The sequence below is a fragment of the Podarcis tiliguerta genome, assembly GCF_965153285.1.
Source record: "Podarcis tiliguerta genome assembly, chromosome: 17".
Taxonomy (NCBI): domain Eukaryota; kingdom Metazoa; phylum Chordata; class Lepidosauria; order Squamata; family Lacertidae; genus Podarcis; species Podarcis tiliguerta.
In genome coordinates this window covers 20,698,588-20,713,434 of record NC_139550.1, presented here as the reverse complement: position 1 = coordinate 20,713,434, position 14,847 = coordinate 20,698,588, and the positions used below count along the sequence as shown (strand labels likewise).

Here is a 14,847-nt window from a genome sequence, read left to right as displayed (position 1 = left end):
GCATCATCAAGAGTAGCCTGCAACCCAGGGAGGTCAGCTGGAGATGCCTTTTGGTCTGCGTAGACAGAGGCATGTGATGTATGTACATTTCATGGTTTCATAACCAAGTTTGGCTTTTGGCTTTTGTTTTTATACAGCCATGTAACAGGAGAGTTGATTCCAGTATTTTGAATAGTTTGTCACATTATAGTATTTTTGTACACCAGTGAATTTTCATATTAAAAGTTTTAAGCAAAAAAGAAAAGAAAAGAAATGAATACATGTATGTTGAAATACGCTGGTGGGAGGAAGTGGCTACTTACACACCTAACCTGGTTACTAGGAAGCAGTTATACAGGACGAGAGCAGGAGCCACTGCCTTGTGGGTGCTGAATTGAGTAAACCAATGGATCCACAGAGGAACTCGACCAACATGCCATGACTCCAGTCATGTAACAACCACGGCAGAAAGTGTTTCTCTACTCATGGGCCTCTCTGCAGGCCAGGTGCAACTTATAGATCCTATTAAAAAAGAAACTAGCAAATTATTTAATAAAGAAGTGAGGACTTATTCCAACAGACTTTGGGAACTGACTGCTTTTAATGAAAGGTGCTGTGCTCTTTTTATTGTAATTTTGTGTAGCTTTTTTACTGGATCTTAAAAGTTTTTAATTCTATTGATGTTTAACAGTTTTTTTATGATTTAAAAAATGTTTTTAGCTTTTCTTATTTAATTTGTAAGCTGCATTGAGCCTCTCTCAGGGAAAAAGGCAGGATATAAATGCAGTGATATTTTTCTAGTAAAAGAAGTGCCGTAACTCATCATGAACGCACCCCTTGTTCTCTTATAATGACTATGGCACCCACCTAAGAGGTGTAACTGAGTTCTGGAGAATTTCAGCTAAAAAAAGCCCTGGATAAATATATGATGATTGTGATTAAGGCAGAGATGGGGAACCTGCAATCCTCCATATGTAGTTAGACTACAACTCTCATCATTCCTGACCATTGGCTATGCTTGCTGGGGCTGATGGGAATTGGAGTCCTCCAACACCTGGTGGGCTACAGGTTCTCTATTCCTGGGCTAAGGGGACAGTGGAGCCTGCCTTTAATTGGTGGTAATTTATTTTAAGGAATTCTGGTGAGTGATTGTTTGCTGTGAATAAATAATCTAGAAAACATTAAATAATATAACATATTGGATGCTGTATTTTAATTCTCTGACATGAAGAAATTCACTTACCTTTTAAAGTAACAGCAGGCTACAGAGATACTGCAGCTTTCAAAGGCGTATGAAGTCAGCAAGAATACATTGTAGTAAGAAACATTTTGCCTTTTGTGTCAAACAGGAAATGTAAAGTTTATAGAATCAATTGTAAATCCATATCAATTTGACATGCTAACTGCATTTCCCCTAAGAATGGTTTAAATAGGTTTAATTTAAGTATATAATTACAGAATGCTATTACATTTCATCTTTTTCTGTGGCAGTATGGCAAAACAAATGCAATTTCTGCATTTACAGTTTTGCAAAATCCCTCAACCTCCCTCATTCCTTAATGTTAGAAAATATAATTTAGTAAATTGGTAGATTTGTTTGTTGCTTGGTCTATTTTTACTTTTCTACTGAGGAGCCCAAAAATGAGGGTAATAAGTTGAAACACAATTGATTTGAAACTTAATTAAGACAAGACAGAGTTACTTCCAGTAGATGGTTCAGTTGACAATGATGAAAGTGGTGGTATCTAGTTTGTTCTGGTTGGGATTGCAGTCCTTAAGAAATAGGTTTGCAGCTTGCTGGTGTTATTAGACCTGGCACTACATGGATACTGAAGTGGAGTCCGTGGTTCAGAGCAGTGTGATTGGTGCACAAGTCTGCAGTCTCTTCTCCAAATCTTTCCAGAGTGATCCATTCCCTGATAACATCTGGCATGACCAGTCCAAGACATTTTGGCATCGGAGAACCCCAAAATTGGGCATACCTCCTTCCCACCAGGGAGGACAGGGCGAGTGAAGATTGAGTTTAGGAACAAGGCAGGGGAGAAAGAGTAACATAGGGATCTGCTGCCCCAGGGACCCTGCTGCTTGAGACAGTTGCCTCACGTGGCTGACCCTGACATCTGGGTTAGATTATAAAAAGGCCCGTACGGGCCAGTCTTGACAGACTCTAGGGTTGTGCGCCCATCTCACTCAAAGAGGCCGGGGGCCAGCGCTGTCCGAAGACACTTCCGGGTCACGTGGCCAGCGTGACATCGCTGCTCTGGCGAGCCAGAGCCGCACACGGAAACACTGTTTACCTTCCCGCTAGTAAGCGGTCCCTATTTATCTACTTGCACCCGAGAGTGCTTTCGAACTGCTAGGTTGGCAGGCGCTGGGACCGAACGACGGGAGCGCACCCCGCCGCGGGGATTCGAACCGCCGACCTTTCGATCGGCAAGCCCTAGGTGCTGAGGCTTTAACCCACAGCGCCACCCGCGTCCCAGATTATAGTGGCATGCTATATGTGGGGTTGCTTCTGAAATAGCAACTGGTTCAGAATGTGATGGCCAGGCTGCTAACAGGAATCTGCCATCCAAAATAAATTTTTCCAATGAGTGAAGACCATAACTGACTCCCAGTTTGTTTCCAAACACCATTCGAATTTCTTGAGTTGCCCTGTTAGCAGATCACTTGGAGCTGTTGGAAAATGCCCTGGGGTACCCCTTCAGGCCCCGAACTCTGAGCGTCCTCCGGTATGCGCAGCTCTGGAGAAGGCATTTCCCTTCTTCTCCAGTGCGCTTCAGTGACATGTATCAAATGATATATGCACACTAATCTTCTAGCATAACACAGCAAGAAGCGGGAGACATTGTAGAGCTAATCTACGTATTTATTTACACACTATGTACAGATAAAGGAAGCATAGTGTCTTCTCTCTCCAGCTCTGAGAGAAGAACAGGTCACAAGCAAAAGCAAAAGTACAGTACAATGAGTACATGCAGCGGAAGAGATAAGGCTGTCTTCTGTTCCCACACTCTTCCCAGACAGGCATGTGATTTACACCAATCTCATCTGTGTCATCGGAGGTGTGAAATACTAACGGGGGCTTTACAGTATAGATTATCTTGAGAAGTTGGATCCTGCTAACAGAGGGTCCATGTTGTGCTCGGCCCCTGAAACTCTTCCCCAACTGGATTGTGGGTGGGGCTTGCCCCGCTCCAAGCCGGTGGTGCCACAGTTATGCCACTGGCCTTTAGCCAATTGGCATCGTGGCAAAGGTTAGGGGTTGGGGGTATCTATTTGGCAGTGCGACGTAGGGACCTCCTTTTGCTTCGCGCTGCCAAACACTCGCTCACCCACCCATTAATTAGGTTGTGTTTGGCCTTGCTTTGGACTTCGGTTGGTCGCCTGTTTTGGAACAGGGACCGGGTAGGAATTTTCCCCAATGTGGCAGATTGGCTGTGGCCACTTGGTTTTTGCCTACCTCTTAGCAAACGTCACAACTTTGTAAAGTTTGGTGGTTAGGCATTGGTTTAGAGGAATGTGGGGAGGGGAGGTGCGGCCATCACCTACCCCTCCAATGAATAGGGTATTCTGTTAAAGGAATCCGGGGGTCTGGATCTCATCCGAAGCCCGGAGAGGGGCTAGGGCCATGCCAGGACCCCGGGACCCCAGGGGTGAGCACCAGTCAATATACACTGACGGAGATCCCCCTGCTGGTTGCTTACCCTTACAGGCTTCCTGCAGGGTGGGGCAAGAGCCAGATATAGTTTTGATACCAATGCCTAAGTCAATACCAGTCACATTTGTGTATTCAATAAAGTTGTGGCCAAAATTTGCCCATTAACATTTAAACTAAATTCTGTCTCCACTGTGTCTTTATTTCCACGAGGGATGGGTTTTGGGGCTCAGAGCACAACTGCCTTCTACCATATAACTACCTTCTACCCATTTGTTTTGAGATATCAGCTCCATGTCTTTTGTCCTCAAAGTTTAGGACAGAATACGTACCTGAAACATATCCACCTTGTATCTACCTTGCTGCCAGAATAACAGTGCAATCCTATTTATGTTTACTTATGTTTAGTGGGGGGAGATAAAACACACTGCCCTCATAAGATGGTTTACATACAGGGGTTTTTTTAATATAAAAAATGGTATCAATAGCAATATTTACAATGTAAGCACTAATTTGAAAATGTTAATTAAAAAACCAGTTCCCACTGCTACATTAATGTCTCTTCTCTGTTTATGATGAGTTCAGTCTACATAGATAAAATTGCCACTGAACATAAGCATTTAACTGTGTACTAATTCACACAGCTGATTCAATATACACAACGTCTTAGAACACATCCAAGCTTACCGTTCTTTGGAAAGGCATCCGGAAATGCGTGTGAGAGATGTGTGCAGTCTTAAGAACACAGATGTGTGAATTTAGGCATAGCTGATTAAACAGAAGTACCTGCTTGGCAGCTAAAATGAAGTTAATTGGAAATTCTCCTTTTGTGCCTACAGAAATGTATCTTCTGCCGACAAAGAATTAAGAAAATATCTGGCGCCTGCATCCAGTGTTCCTACGGACGTTGCCCAGCTTCTTTCCATGTTACATGTGCTCATGCCGCAGGAGTGCTGATGGAACCAGATGACTGGCCTTATGTTGTCTATATCACATGTTTCAGGCACAAAATCAGTCAAAATGTGGTAAGGATTTGCATAACTTAATTCCCGTATTATTTCCCCCCATTTTATTCCATGTTGTTGTTTCTGTGTTTTCAAAAACAAGAACACTGCTACTAGGCTGAACCAGGTTAAAAAGCTTGCTAGTTCCTGGCTGTCACAGAACAATGAGAAAATGCCAAGACTGTATGGACTGGGTTTGAAAGGCAATGAATGATAGTTGTGTGCAGTGGTAAATTAATTTCATAGAAGGAGAGTTACTGTTTTAAATACTAAGCCCAGACAAGTCAGGGCTTTTTGCTCGGTGCTAAGCAAATGCATGCAGTTTGAGAAACTCTCTTCATTGTTTCATTATCTCATTATCCGGAGCTGAGCTCTGGCATTCAAAGCAAGTCTTGAGTCTGAGAAAGGCTTGGCTCAAATTAAATCCACACTATATCACTTTAAACTGATGAACGCAGTCTTGCTCTGAGGTAGGATAAAATTAAGCAGTAGGATTCTACCATTCCTCCTTGTGATTTGGACACTACATACAGTGTAGAACCACATTCATATCTTGTGGTCTGCTAAACCCCCTAGATCCTTTTTTGCATGTACTGCCATCAAGTCAAGTCTCTCCCATACTGTAGTCTCATCTGATTCTTCCTTCCTAAATGCAGAACTTCACATTTATCTCTGTTGAAATTCATGTTGTTAGCGCCCCATTCTCCATCCTGTCAAAATTATTTTTGAATCTGGTTTCTGTGTTTGCAGGTATTAGCTACCCCACCCAGTTTGGTGTCATCTGCAGATTTGATGAGCACCCCCCCCCCCACTTTCTGCCAAGTCATTTATAAAGAAGTTAAACAAGACTGGGCACAGACCAGAACTCTGCAGCCCCCCATTGATCATTTCATATATACCAGGCATGTCCAACCGGTCGATTGCGATCTACTTGTCGACCGTGGGGTGTCCCTGGTCGATTGCGTGATCCTGATGGAGCCCCCCCCCCCAAAGCTCAACAACTCTGAACAATCCTCCCCCCCAAAACTCAAAAACTTTGGTCAATCCAGTGGGTAGATCACTGCCATTTTTTTAATAGTGGGATTAGATCGCAGTCTCTTGGGAGTTGGACATGCCTGATATATACAAATCACAGACTTCCTGATGACACCATCTGTGTGGCCAGTACTTGCACTGTACTTCTGTCTCTTCTGAGGCCATGACCTTCAAAAAGGAAGGAGTGATGAAAACACCACCTGTGTCCCAGTGTCCTTCACCTTTCTACTCAGAGTCTCATAGTGATTTGCAGTAGGTTTAGTGCCATGCCTGCCATTGTTACTTGTTCCCACATGTTTCAGCAGCAAGGGATAAAAGTCAGTGGGTTTGACGAGACTTTATCATGTCAAAAGGGAACTATTTCAAAGCCAGTTTTTCTAAGGACTGTGAAGTTGACCTTCTTTCCAAGGGCTGAAGTGCCATAACATGTGTTATTTATCATAGGTCTTCCAGGACCTATATAATCACTATAAAAATAACAGAAAAGGTTAGCTTTCTGTCCTCATACATAGGAGGCAAGATAAAATTTTATAATACTTATTCATAGTATTTCATTTCCACACAGAAGGCCAAGATTACCTTTCTTCTTCATTGTGATTTGCTGTGGCTCATATTTTTATATGACTACCTTAGTTCATTCATCGCTCATGTTACACAAAAGAAACTGCGCTGTCCAAACCGCAGCTTGCACAGTAATCCAGAAAATGCCACAGATGTTTATCTAATCTAATTCAGTTCTTTGCATAACAGCTGTCCCTCTGATCAAAAATTGCGTTCTTTGCATCTATAAATTCTTAGGCTTCTGTGGTAGAAAATCTTTTTTGGAACATGTTTATCACTAACACTTTGTGTGAGATACATTTTTCCAGGAATGGGAAATCGACAACTCTTAACGCGCTCTCCATGTTGGGGTAAATTACTGTTTTCTGAACTTTTAATGGCATTTTTTTTAAAAAAACCAAAAAACCCCAAACACAATCCACCAGCAGAGGACTACACACAGCATCTGTCGCCACCAGTGGCAGGGCAGCACTGACTTTCCAGGGCAAACATAGGTCCATGAAAAATGGGAGCAGATCCACAAATCCTTAAATGACTCACTAAGAGTCAAGTTTTCAGGCAGATGTCTAGAAGGGACAGTTGCTAACCTGGTGCCTTTCAGCTTTTTCTGGACTACAGCTTCCAGCCAGCACAGTGGGAGGGCACCAGGTTTGCGAAAGCTGCATTGAGGCTGAAGGCAGCTCAGCATTGGCTCATACCAAAACAATCAAATTATATTCATGATGAATTGGAGTAAGTGAACATTTCACCCATGAGAAGTTCTAGATTTAGGTTATTAAAACACACACACATTTTTATTAGTTTTTATACAAATACAAGAACCACCCAGCAGTACATCTAATGGTGTTTGTTTTATCCATGGACTCTAGACATAAACTTACACATTCAACATTGAAACATATTAGATTCAGGTTTGAGGAGTCCCTTGGCAAAGCATCATTTGGGGGTCCCTCTCCTTCATCCTTGGGCCTTGTCAGGCTTACCTGGTGGTGGTAGTGTTCCAAACAGCAGTGGGCAGCTGGGTCTAGCTTTAGTTTTAATTTCATACTATGTCACAGAGCAATGCTATGCTAGGGACATTGCGGAAATGTAATGGTGGCTAGAACCAGTTGACTGGGGTACTGAGAATGCCAAGATGGGGTGGGGCAGGGCAGAGTATCTACGTTTGTGTTGAGGCCCTAGCAGCTGCCCAAGGATGCCCTGGCTACAAGTGTTACTGACCACTGCTGAATTCTGTACCACTTCTGCTGATATATAGTTCATTATAACTTACCCCTTTCAATGCACAGGGCTGAGAAGTGAGAGGGGAACTCGGGATCTGTGGACATCAGGGGCCCTTGACTCTTCTTGGACTGCTTGCTCCATTTTTCACCCGTACAGCAAGAGCCATTCTGGTTCCAAACCTGGTTAGGTGTGACCCCTGGTTAACCACTGCAGATACAATGCCTAGCTACCATGGTTTCATGCTGGCAGGAAGAGAATGGGGTCTTTGCATTTAAGTAGTACAGGGCAAGGTGTAGGTAATATTAATTTCTTCAAGGACTCACCTATATATACAACCATAATTCCACAATCAACAATGGAGTATTGATAAAGGCCCATCTTTTTAAAATGAAATACTATGTATTGCAGTGTTAAAGCAATGAGACATGGTTTAATCCATGTTTCAAAGTATTTTGATATATTCATCTTGTAGGTACTCGCGGTTTAGTTCTCCGAATGTATTGAATAGTTTGCTGCTCTCAAAGGTTACAATCATTAGGTAATAAAGGGCAGGTAATCAGTCTGCATATGTCACATTTTTTTTCAGCTAAGTAGATTTCTAATTTTGAAACATCTTCCTCTCTAAATCAGTTATACATTTGAACATTTCCTGTTTTCTCTACATTTTATTATCTGGCTATAGCCATAGGCTTTATTAATTTTGGCATATACAGTGGTACCTCAGGTTAAGTACTTAATTCGTTCCGGAGGTCCGTACTTAACCTGAAACAGTTCTTAACCTGAAGCACCACTTTAGCTAATGGGGCCTCCTGCTGCTGCCGCGCCGCCGGAGCACGATTTCTGTTCTTATCCTGAAACAAAGTTCTTAACCTGAAGCACTATTTCTGGGTTAGCAGAGTCTGTAACCTGAAGCATATGTAACCTGAAGCGTATGTAACCTGAGGTACCACTGTACACAAAGTGAAATGTGCTACATGCAGTGTGTGGTACAAATTGGTGAGTGGGTTGATTTGTAGTTACCTGAAACACATTCCCCCCTCTTCGTCTTACCTTTCAACAGGTTATAAGTGCTGCAGTGCAAGCAGCAGAGAGAAAGGGAAGACGCTCTCTCCATTTATCTCCTTTCTCAGACATTCCATGCACCGATTAGCAGCCTGCTGGGTGATGGAAACCAGTGGCTCCTGAGAATGCATGAGACAGAGATCTCCTTGGCCTGGCACACTGCTACCCTGTGCCCCAGAGCAACGGAGAATGAAGCAACCCTAAAGCTGTTGTTTCTTACCGTATATATCATAAGGCCCTACCCAAATGTAGCAACTGGTTTGAAAATGTGATGAGCCCTTGGACATTTTTGTAATAGATACGAGCTTTCTTTAATCTACGCTTTATCTACTGGGAGCTGATACACTCATTTTGATTGCAAGTGGCGATTGCAGAAGTCTGTGTGGCAGTGTGACACATGCTAATGATTCCATGCTTCTGAAACTGCAGGCAAAGCAGGTACCTGCATGCATCCTCAGGACCGCTGTGAGCCATGATTTTCATCTCCAGTTCTGCAAGCAAACAAATGTATATCTGTGCATAGGATTTTAGCAGCAGCAAAAAGATCTTTGGAGTTGTATGTGGCTTTCAGAGACACCTTAAGCAGAATGACTATAGCATTTTGACAGACTGTCACTTCAATAGGATGCTGCTGCTACTGCAACCGTTTCTCTATTTAGTGTTGGTGGTAAAGGCGTCGGCAATACTGTTCTCAGGAGCTCTTTAGGGAATGCAAGAGGCATTGCTGAATGTGTGACTGGTAAGAAGGACTTGCCAAGCAAAGCCTCTTGCATTGTCAATGCTGTATTGTCTCCTTTCAGCCATGAAGGTGGCATTGACAGCCAGATGGAATGGATGATAGGTAGATGTAGAGGAAAGCTGTGGGGTGGGAGCTGGGGCTTGGCAGAGAAGGGAAGCAGCCAGGCCCATGCAGAGGGGTGGGGGGAAGCCGGGCACATTTGCCCCGGGCCTCGGTGGGGCTAGGCTAGGGACCAGCTGCTTTTTTTGTTTGAGTTTATAACTTTATTCTAACAAGACTCCCGCCCCAGGCTTCAGAAGTCGCTGCAACCTCTGCACAGACCTGGAAGCAGCTACAGATTATTAGGAAGTGGGAAGAGAGTGAAAAACAAGCCAGATGGAATAGCAAAGCCACAACTCTCTCTCACCCCATGTACATTTCATATGAGACCTGCTACACTGATGGTCTGTTTACTAGCCCTCAATAAAACGCTTGAAACAAGACAAATTATATTTTATCAATTTCAGTTAAAAGCTCACCTACAATGCATCATGTTTTTTTGACTCTAGAAGCGAGCGGCTTGGGCTAAGGGAGATGTTTTTAAACAGTTGCTTTCTGACAGTTGTGGCTGTGGCAAAGAAGGCCTTCATTCATCTGTTTCTTTCATAAAATTTATACATCACTTGATTGTTAAAAAACAACAGCCCTCAAAGCAGTTTAGAAAAGATAAAACAGTAAAATCAAGAAAAAATTACAACCCTACTTTAAAGTACCGTGGTACCTCAGGTTTAAGTACTTAATTCGTTCTGGAGGTCTGTTCTTAACCTGAAACTGTTCTTAACCTGAAGCACCACTTTAGCTAATGGGGCCTCCTGCTGCCGCTGCGCCACCCGATATGTGTTCTTATCCTGAAGCAAAGTTCTTAACCTGAAGCACTATTTCTGAGTTAGTGGAGTGTGTAACCTGAAGTGTATATAACCTGAAGCGTATGTAACCCGAGGTACCACTGTTTAAAAAACTTAAAATGCTAAAAGAGATTAATATTACTTCAACTTTTTAAGCACCTGGGTAGGCTTGTCTAAACAGAAATATTTTTAGCAGGCACTAAGAAGAGTACAATGAAGGTGCTTGATCTCAATAGACAGGGAGGTCCAAAGTTGTAAGTGCTGCCACACTGAACGATTTCATAAATGTGGAACGGGTATTATGTGGCACCTACAGCAGTGCCAAAGGGACGCGGGTGGCGCTGTGAGTTAAACCACAGAGCCTAGGACTTGCTGATCAAAAGGTTGGCGGTTCGAATCCCCACAATGGGGTGACCTCCCGTTGCTCGGTCCCTGCTTCTGCCAACCTAGCAGTTTGAAAGCACGTCAAAGTGCAAGTAGATAAATAGGTACCACTCCAGCGGGAAGATAAACGGTGTTTCCGTGCGCTGCTCTAGTTCGCCAGAAGCGACTTAGTCATGCCGGCCACATGAACTGGAAGCTGTACGCCGGCTCCCTCGGCCAGTAAAGTGAGATGAGCGCCACAACCCCAGAGTCAGCCACGACTGGACCTAACGGTCTGGGGTCCCTTTACCTTTACCTTACAGCAGTGCCAATTGAAGTGGTCATGTGGTCACATGTATGGTAAGGTGATCTCGTAGTTGTAAGCTGGTCTCAATTTTTAAAGGGATTTATATATCAATAGTAACACCTCAAACTTGGTCTGATAGCAAATCGGCAATCAGTTGAGATTTCTGAGCACTGGTCTTTCATGAGTCCTGGTCATCAGACACAAAGAATCCTTAGATGTACAGGACCCAGTGGATTGAAACGAGTGAGACAAATTTTGTGGCTGATATAACAATGTGTGTTTAATTCCTGCTTTCTAGAAAACCAAAGCCTTCGAGAAAACGGTCTCAGCCGGCCAAACTGTCATAGCGAAACACAGGAACACACGGTACTATAGCTGCAGAGTAAAAGAAGTTACGTCTCAAGTTTTCTACGAAGTCATGTTTGATGACGGTTCCTTCAGCCGGGACACCTTCCCTGAAGACATTGTGGTAAGTATTTATTTTAAGAAACTGATTATTATTTTTATTTTTGAAAGTTAAATAAGGAAAATTGAACAATTTCTTCTGACCTTTCAACAGGGATAATTAACTTAATATTCTGCTCGTGTTTGTTATTTCTTGCTGCAGAGAATTATTACTTTCTCAGGGGCTTCCCAACCTTGTTTGTTCTAATTAGTATCCACCATTTCATCAAATGAATCAAAACTAATCTTCCAAAGTCTTTTAATTAAATAAGAAGTATGTTTTTAATAAAAGATATTAGAGTGGGAATTCCACATATTGTAATGTGTCTCTGAGAGATAATATTACAAAATTCCTCGATGAATTGAGAAAAAGCCCATGTTCAAATATGTAATAGGCAGAATGGTTCTCATGAATCTAGTATGATGACTTGTTTACATCTTGGATGTGTCTGTAAGATTCCATTGCCTAATGATACTAAATCAGAAGGGAAATGGCATTGTTTGCAACATTTCACAACATGCATTTCAGTGCATGTTTAAACCAAAATTTTATTATAGCAATTAATCAGCGCTGCATGTTCTTATATGGTGCAGTAAATTCAGGGTGATTCTGCCTTGCCTTGCATGTAACACAACTTGCATGCACTCTGGTATTGTGGTTGGTCCCTTTGCACTTTTCTCATCCTGGGAGTGCTGCATCTTGGGCTCCTGTCTGGCCTCCTGTCAAAATCCTTCAGGCTCCATTACATCAGTCAGACGTTGCCAGGATATGGCAGCAATACATTTATTCCTCAGGCAGGCCCTCTCCCTTTCTGTCCCTTGTGCTTCGGAAAAGAAAAAAAAGTTGCAAAGCTGGCTTAGCATCTGGTTTTAGATGTTTAAAAATACTGAAAGGGTTTCTGAGCACAATTCAAAATGTTGGTCCTGAACTTTAAAGCCCTAAAAGGCCTCGGCCCGGTATACCTGTAGGGGCGTCTCCACCCCCATCGTTCAGCCCGAACACTGAGGTCCAGCACTGAGGGCCTTCTGACAGTTCCCTTATTGCGAGAAGTGAAGTTACATGGAACCAAGCAGGAAGCTTTCTCGGTAGAGGCACCCACCTTGTGGAATGCCCTCCAACCAGATGTCAAAGAAATAAACAACTACCGGACTTTTAGAAGACACCTGAAGGCAGCCCTGTTTAGGGAAGCTTTTAATATTTGATGGATTACTGTATTTTAATCTTTTGTTGGAAGTCTCCCAGAGTGGCTGGGGAAACCCAGCCAGATGGGTGGGGTACAAACAAACAAACAAACAAACAATAATAATTATTATTAAAGAGTGGACTTCAAACTCCTAAGGTATAACAGTCCTGAGAGCCAACTGTTGAACTCTTTAGCCAGTGCAGAGTATGTGATTTTGGGCCATTGTTTTTGTGATATGCATGATTGATGAGTCATCATCTTGAATCTTGTACATTATCTGACAGTTGGGGGCCTTTTGGATGGATTTGTATATAAACAATACTTTTTTCAAATATCTGCTGTGATTTCAGGCCCACATTTTGGTTTGCTTGTGAAGTCTTCTTGAGGTGTTAGAAGACTAGCCAGTAAAGATGTCTACCTATCTTGCAGACCAGTCCTGTTTTGCTAATCTCCATGTCCATGTGTCATATTATCCTGGGAATCTCTCCTACTGCATTTAAATAGGTATCTTCTAGAGAAACAGGAACTTCTGTCAGATGTTTGTGTAAGAGGCCTATGAGCTCCAACTACAATGAATAAGGATTACACAGGTTTTATATGGTCAACTCAGGATTTGAGTTGTGAGTCTAGTGCCTACCTAATAAATGAAAAAGGCTGCAGAATTGTGCTCACGTGGTGGGATTGATAGCAAAGAACTTCACATGTGGCATTCAGTTTGTAGATAACAACTGTAGGAAAAATGAGTGCTATTGACATTGAAGAACTATAAAGAGAATTAACTATTGGAGGCAGGAAGATTGATGAGACACAACAAAGAATGAAAGTGTTAGTTTGGCTCCACTGTCCTAATTTGGCAGACAGATAGTACTGTGGGATTAAAAAAAAAAAAAGCATTGGTCATGTATTTTCCTTTGCTAATTGCAAATATAAAGCATAGAACATGGATAGCTGGAGCTGGATAGCTCAGTTGGTTAGAGCACGGTGCTGATAATGCCACAGTTGCAGGTTCAATCCCCATAAGGGACAGCTGAATATTCCTGTATTGCAGAGGGTTGGACTAGATGATCATGAGGTTCCCTTCCAGCTCTATGATACTATGATTCTATGCTGTGGGCAGGGAGAATCACAACACATTTTGTTCCCTGTACTGTTACTGGATAGAGCACAATGAAATTGGCCAAGGTGTTACGATCTTCAGGCTAGGTCAGTATGCTGCAAGCCTGCTATCACAAATGTCCGTCTTCTCTCACCTGTAGGTATACATGCTGATCTCTGCTGCTGTCTTACATTGATTTCAGGAAGCAAAGCTGCCCTTCAAACATTATTAGCAGAGATTATACTGTTTTCCTTGCTAAGTCCTTACTTATAAAAAGGTCTAATACCTTTTTTGGAAGTATAACGCTCAAAGTGGGGCAGTTTCAAAGCAGTGGGTGATGGATTTAGCTGTTCACCTCTCACTGGTGATAAAGGAAGCCGTGCAGCTAAATTCCTGCTACGGCCCTTTGAAAAGCTACTTCTTTGTTTGGAATATTATAAAAAGCATCATTAATGATTGAGGATTCCTTGATTTAAGGAACATCGAGATATATGAGGCTGTGTTCCTTAGTGGAGGCCACCGTTTTCTTTCCACCTGCATCAAAGCTTGAGCTGTGGGAGAGAGGAAAACTGCTTACCACCCAAGTGGGGTGGTTTGATTTGGTGCTAAGAGGAAATGTAATCAGGCCTGGATATGCCTCAGTGCTTCTCAGATAGTAGAGGAACAACATATAATTGTTTGAAGCAAATGCCAAAGAACTTTCAGATTCCGTAGAGAAATCTTTGTGTGTTTTCATTAGATAATATACCTGTAGCATCAGTAACAGGAAGGATTCCTCCCCCCCCAAAAAACCTGCCTTCCTAATCCGTGCAATGTGCATATCAGGTGTTAGTGCCACTGGGAGGACTTATTCATCAAATTTTGTGCGACGGCAATGTTGCTGCCTATTGAAGAAGCTATTTCTCTAATCTGTTTCCCTGTTCAGCTAGCTCACAAAGATAGCAAAAGCTTTCTGCTTTACGTGTTCAAGCCACTGCACAATTTCCGTTCAGTTCACAATTGCATTTATGGGAGACAAGCCACCATTTCGTGTCTGTACAGCCTTTGGTAAGATTGCTTGCAAGGAGAAAGAAGGGGGATTTGGGGAAACTGCAGCCTCCCCCCCAAATTTTCAGTTCCTTGGTTCATACAGGTCAGGGAAGACACAGTCTTTGCTTCTACTGCATGTTTTGAAATTTACAGCAATGTTTACCAAATCCAACAGTCCAACTTTGTTAAGCATACCTATTCAAATCAATGAGAATGATTCATGAATGCGTCTCCAGCTTACCCTAAGTTATTTTTAACTTGAGGAAGTATGAAGAGCA

The 14,847-nt window shown here is 42.6% G+C and overlaps 1 protein-coding gene across 7 annotated transcripts in view; it reads left to right on the top strand.

Annotated features, from left to right (window-relative positions):
• KDM4C (lysine demethylase 4C) overlaps positions 1-14,847 on the top strand; it is a gene marked incomplete at its 5' end in the record, with an annotated part of 192,254 nt that overhangs the window by 159,730 nt on the left and 17,677 nt on the right. For 6 of the 7 annotated variants that reach the window (XM_083419596.1, XM_083419593.1, XM_083419597.1 and 3 more), the window contains 2 exons: positions 4,477-4,662; positions 11,115-11,285. In XM_083419596.1, coding sequence (XP_083275722.1) covers positions 4,477-4,662; positions 11,115-11,285 — 357 coding nt within the window. Of the gene's footprint in view, positions 1-4,476; positions 4,663-5,836; positions 5,948-11,114; positions 11,286-14,847 lie in introns of those variants that run through there. The other variant, XM_083419598.1, reaches the window with a different exon arrangement.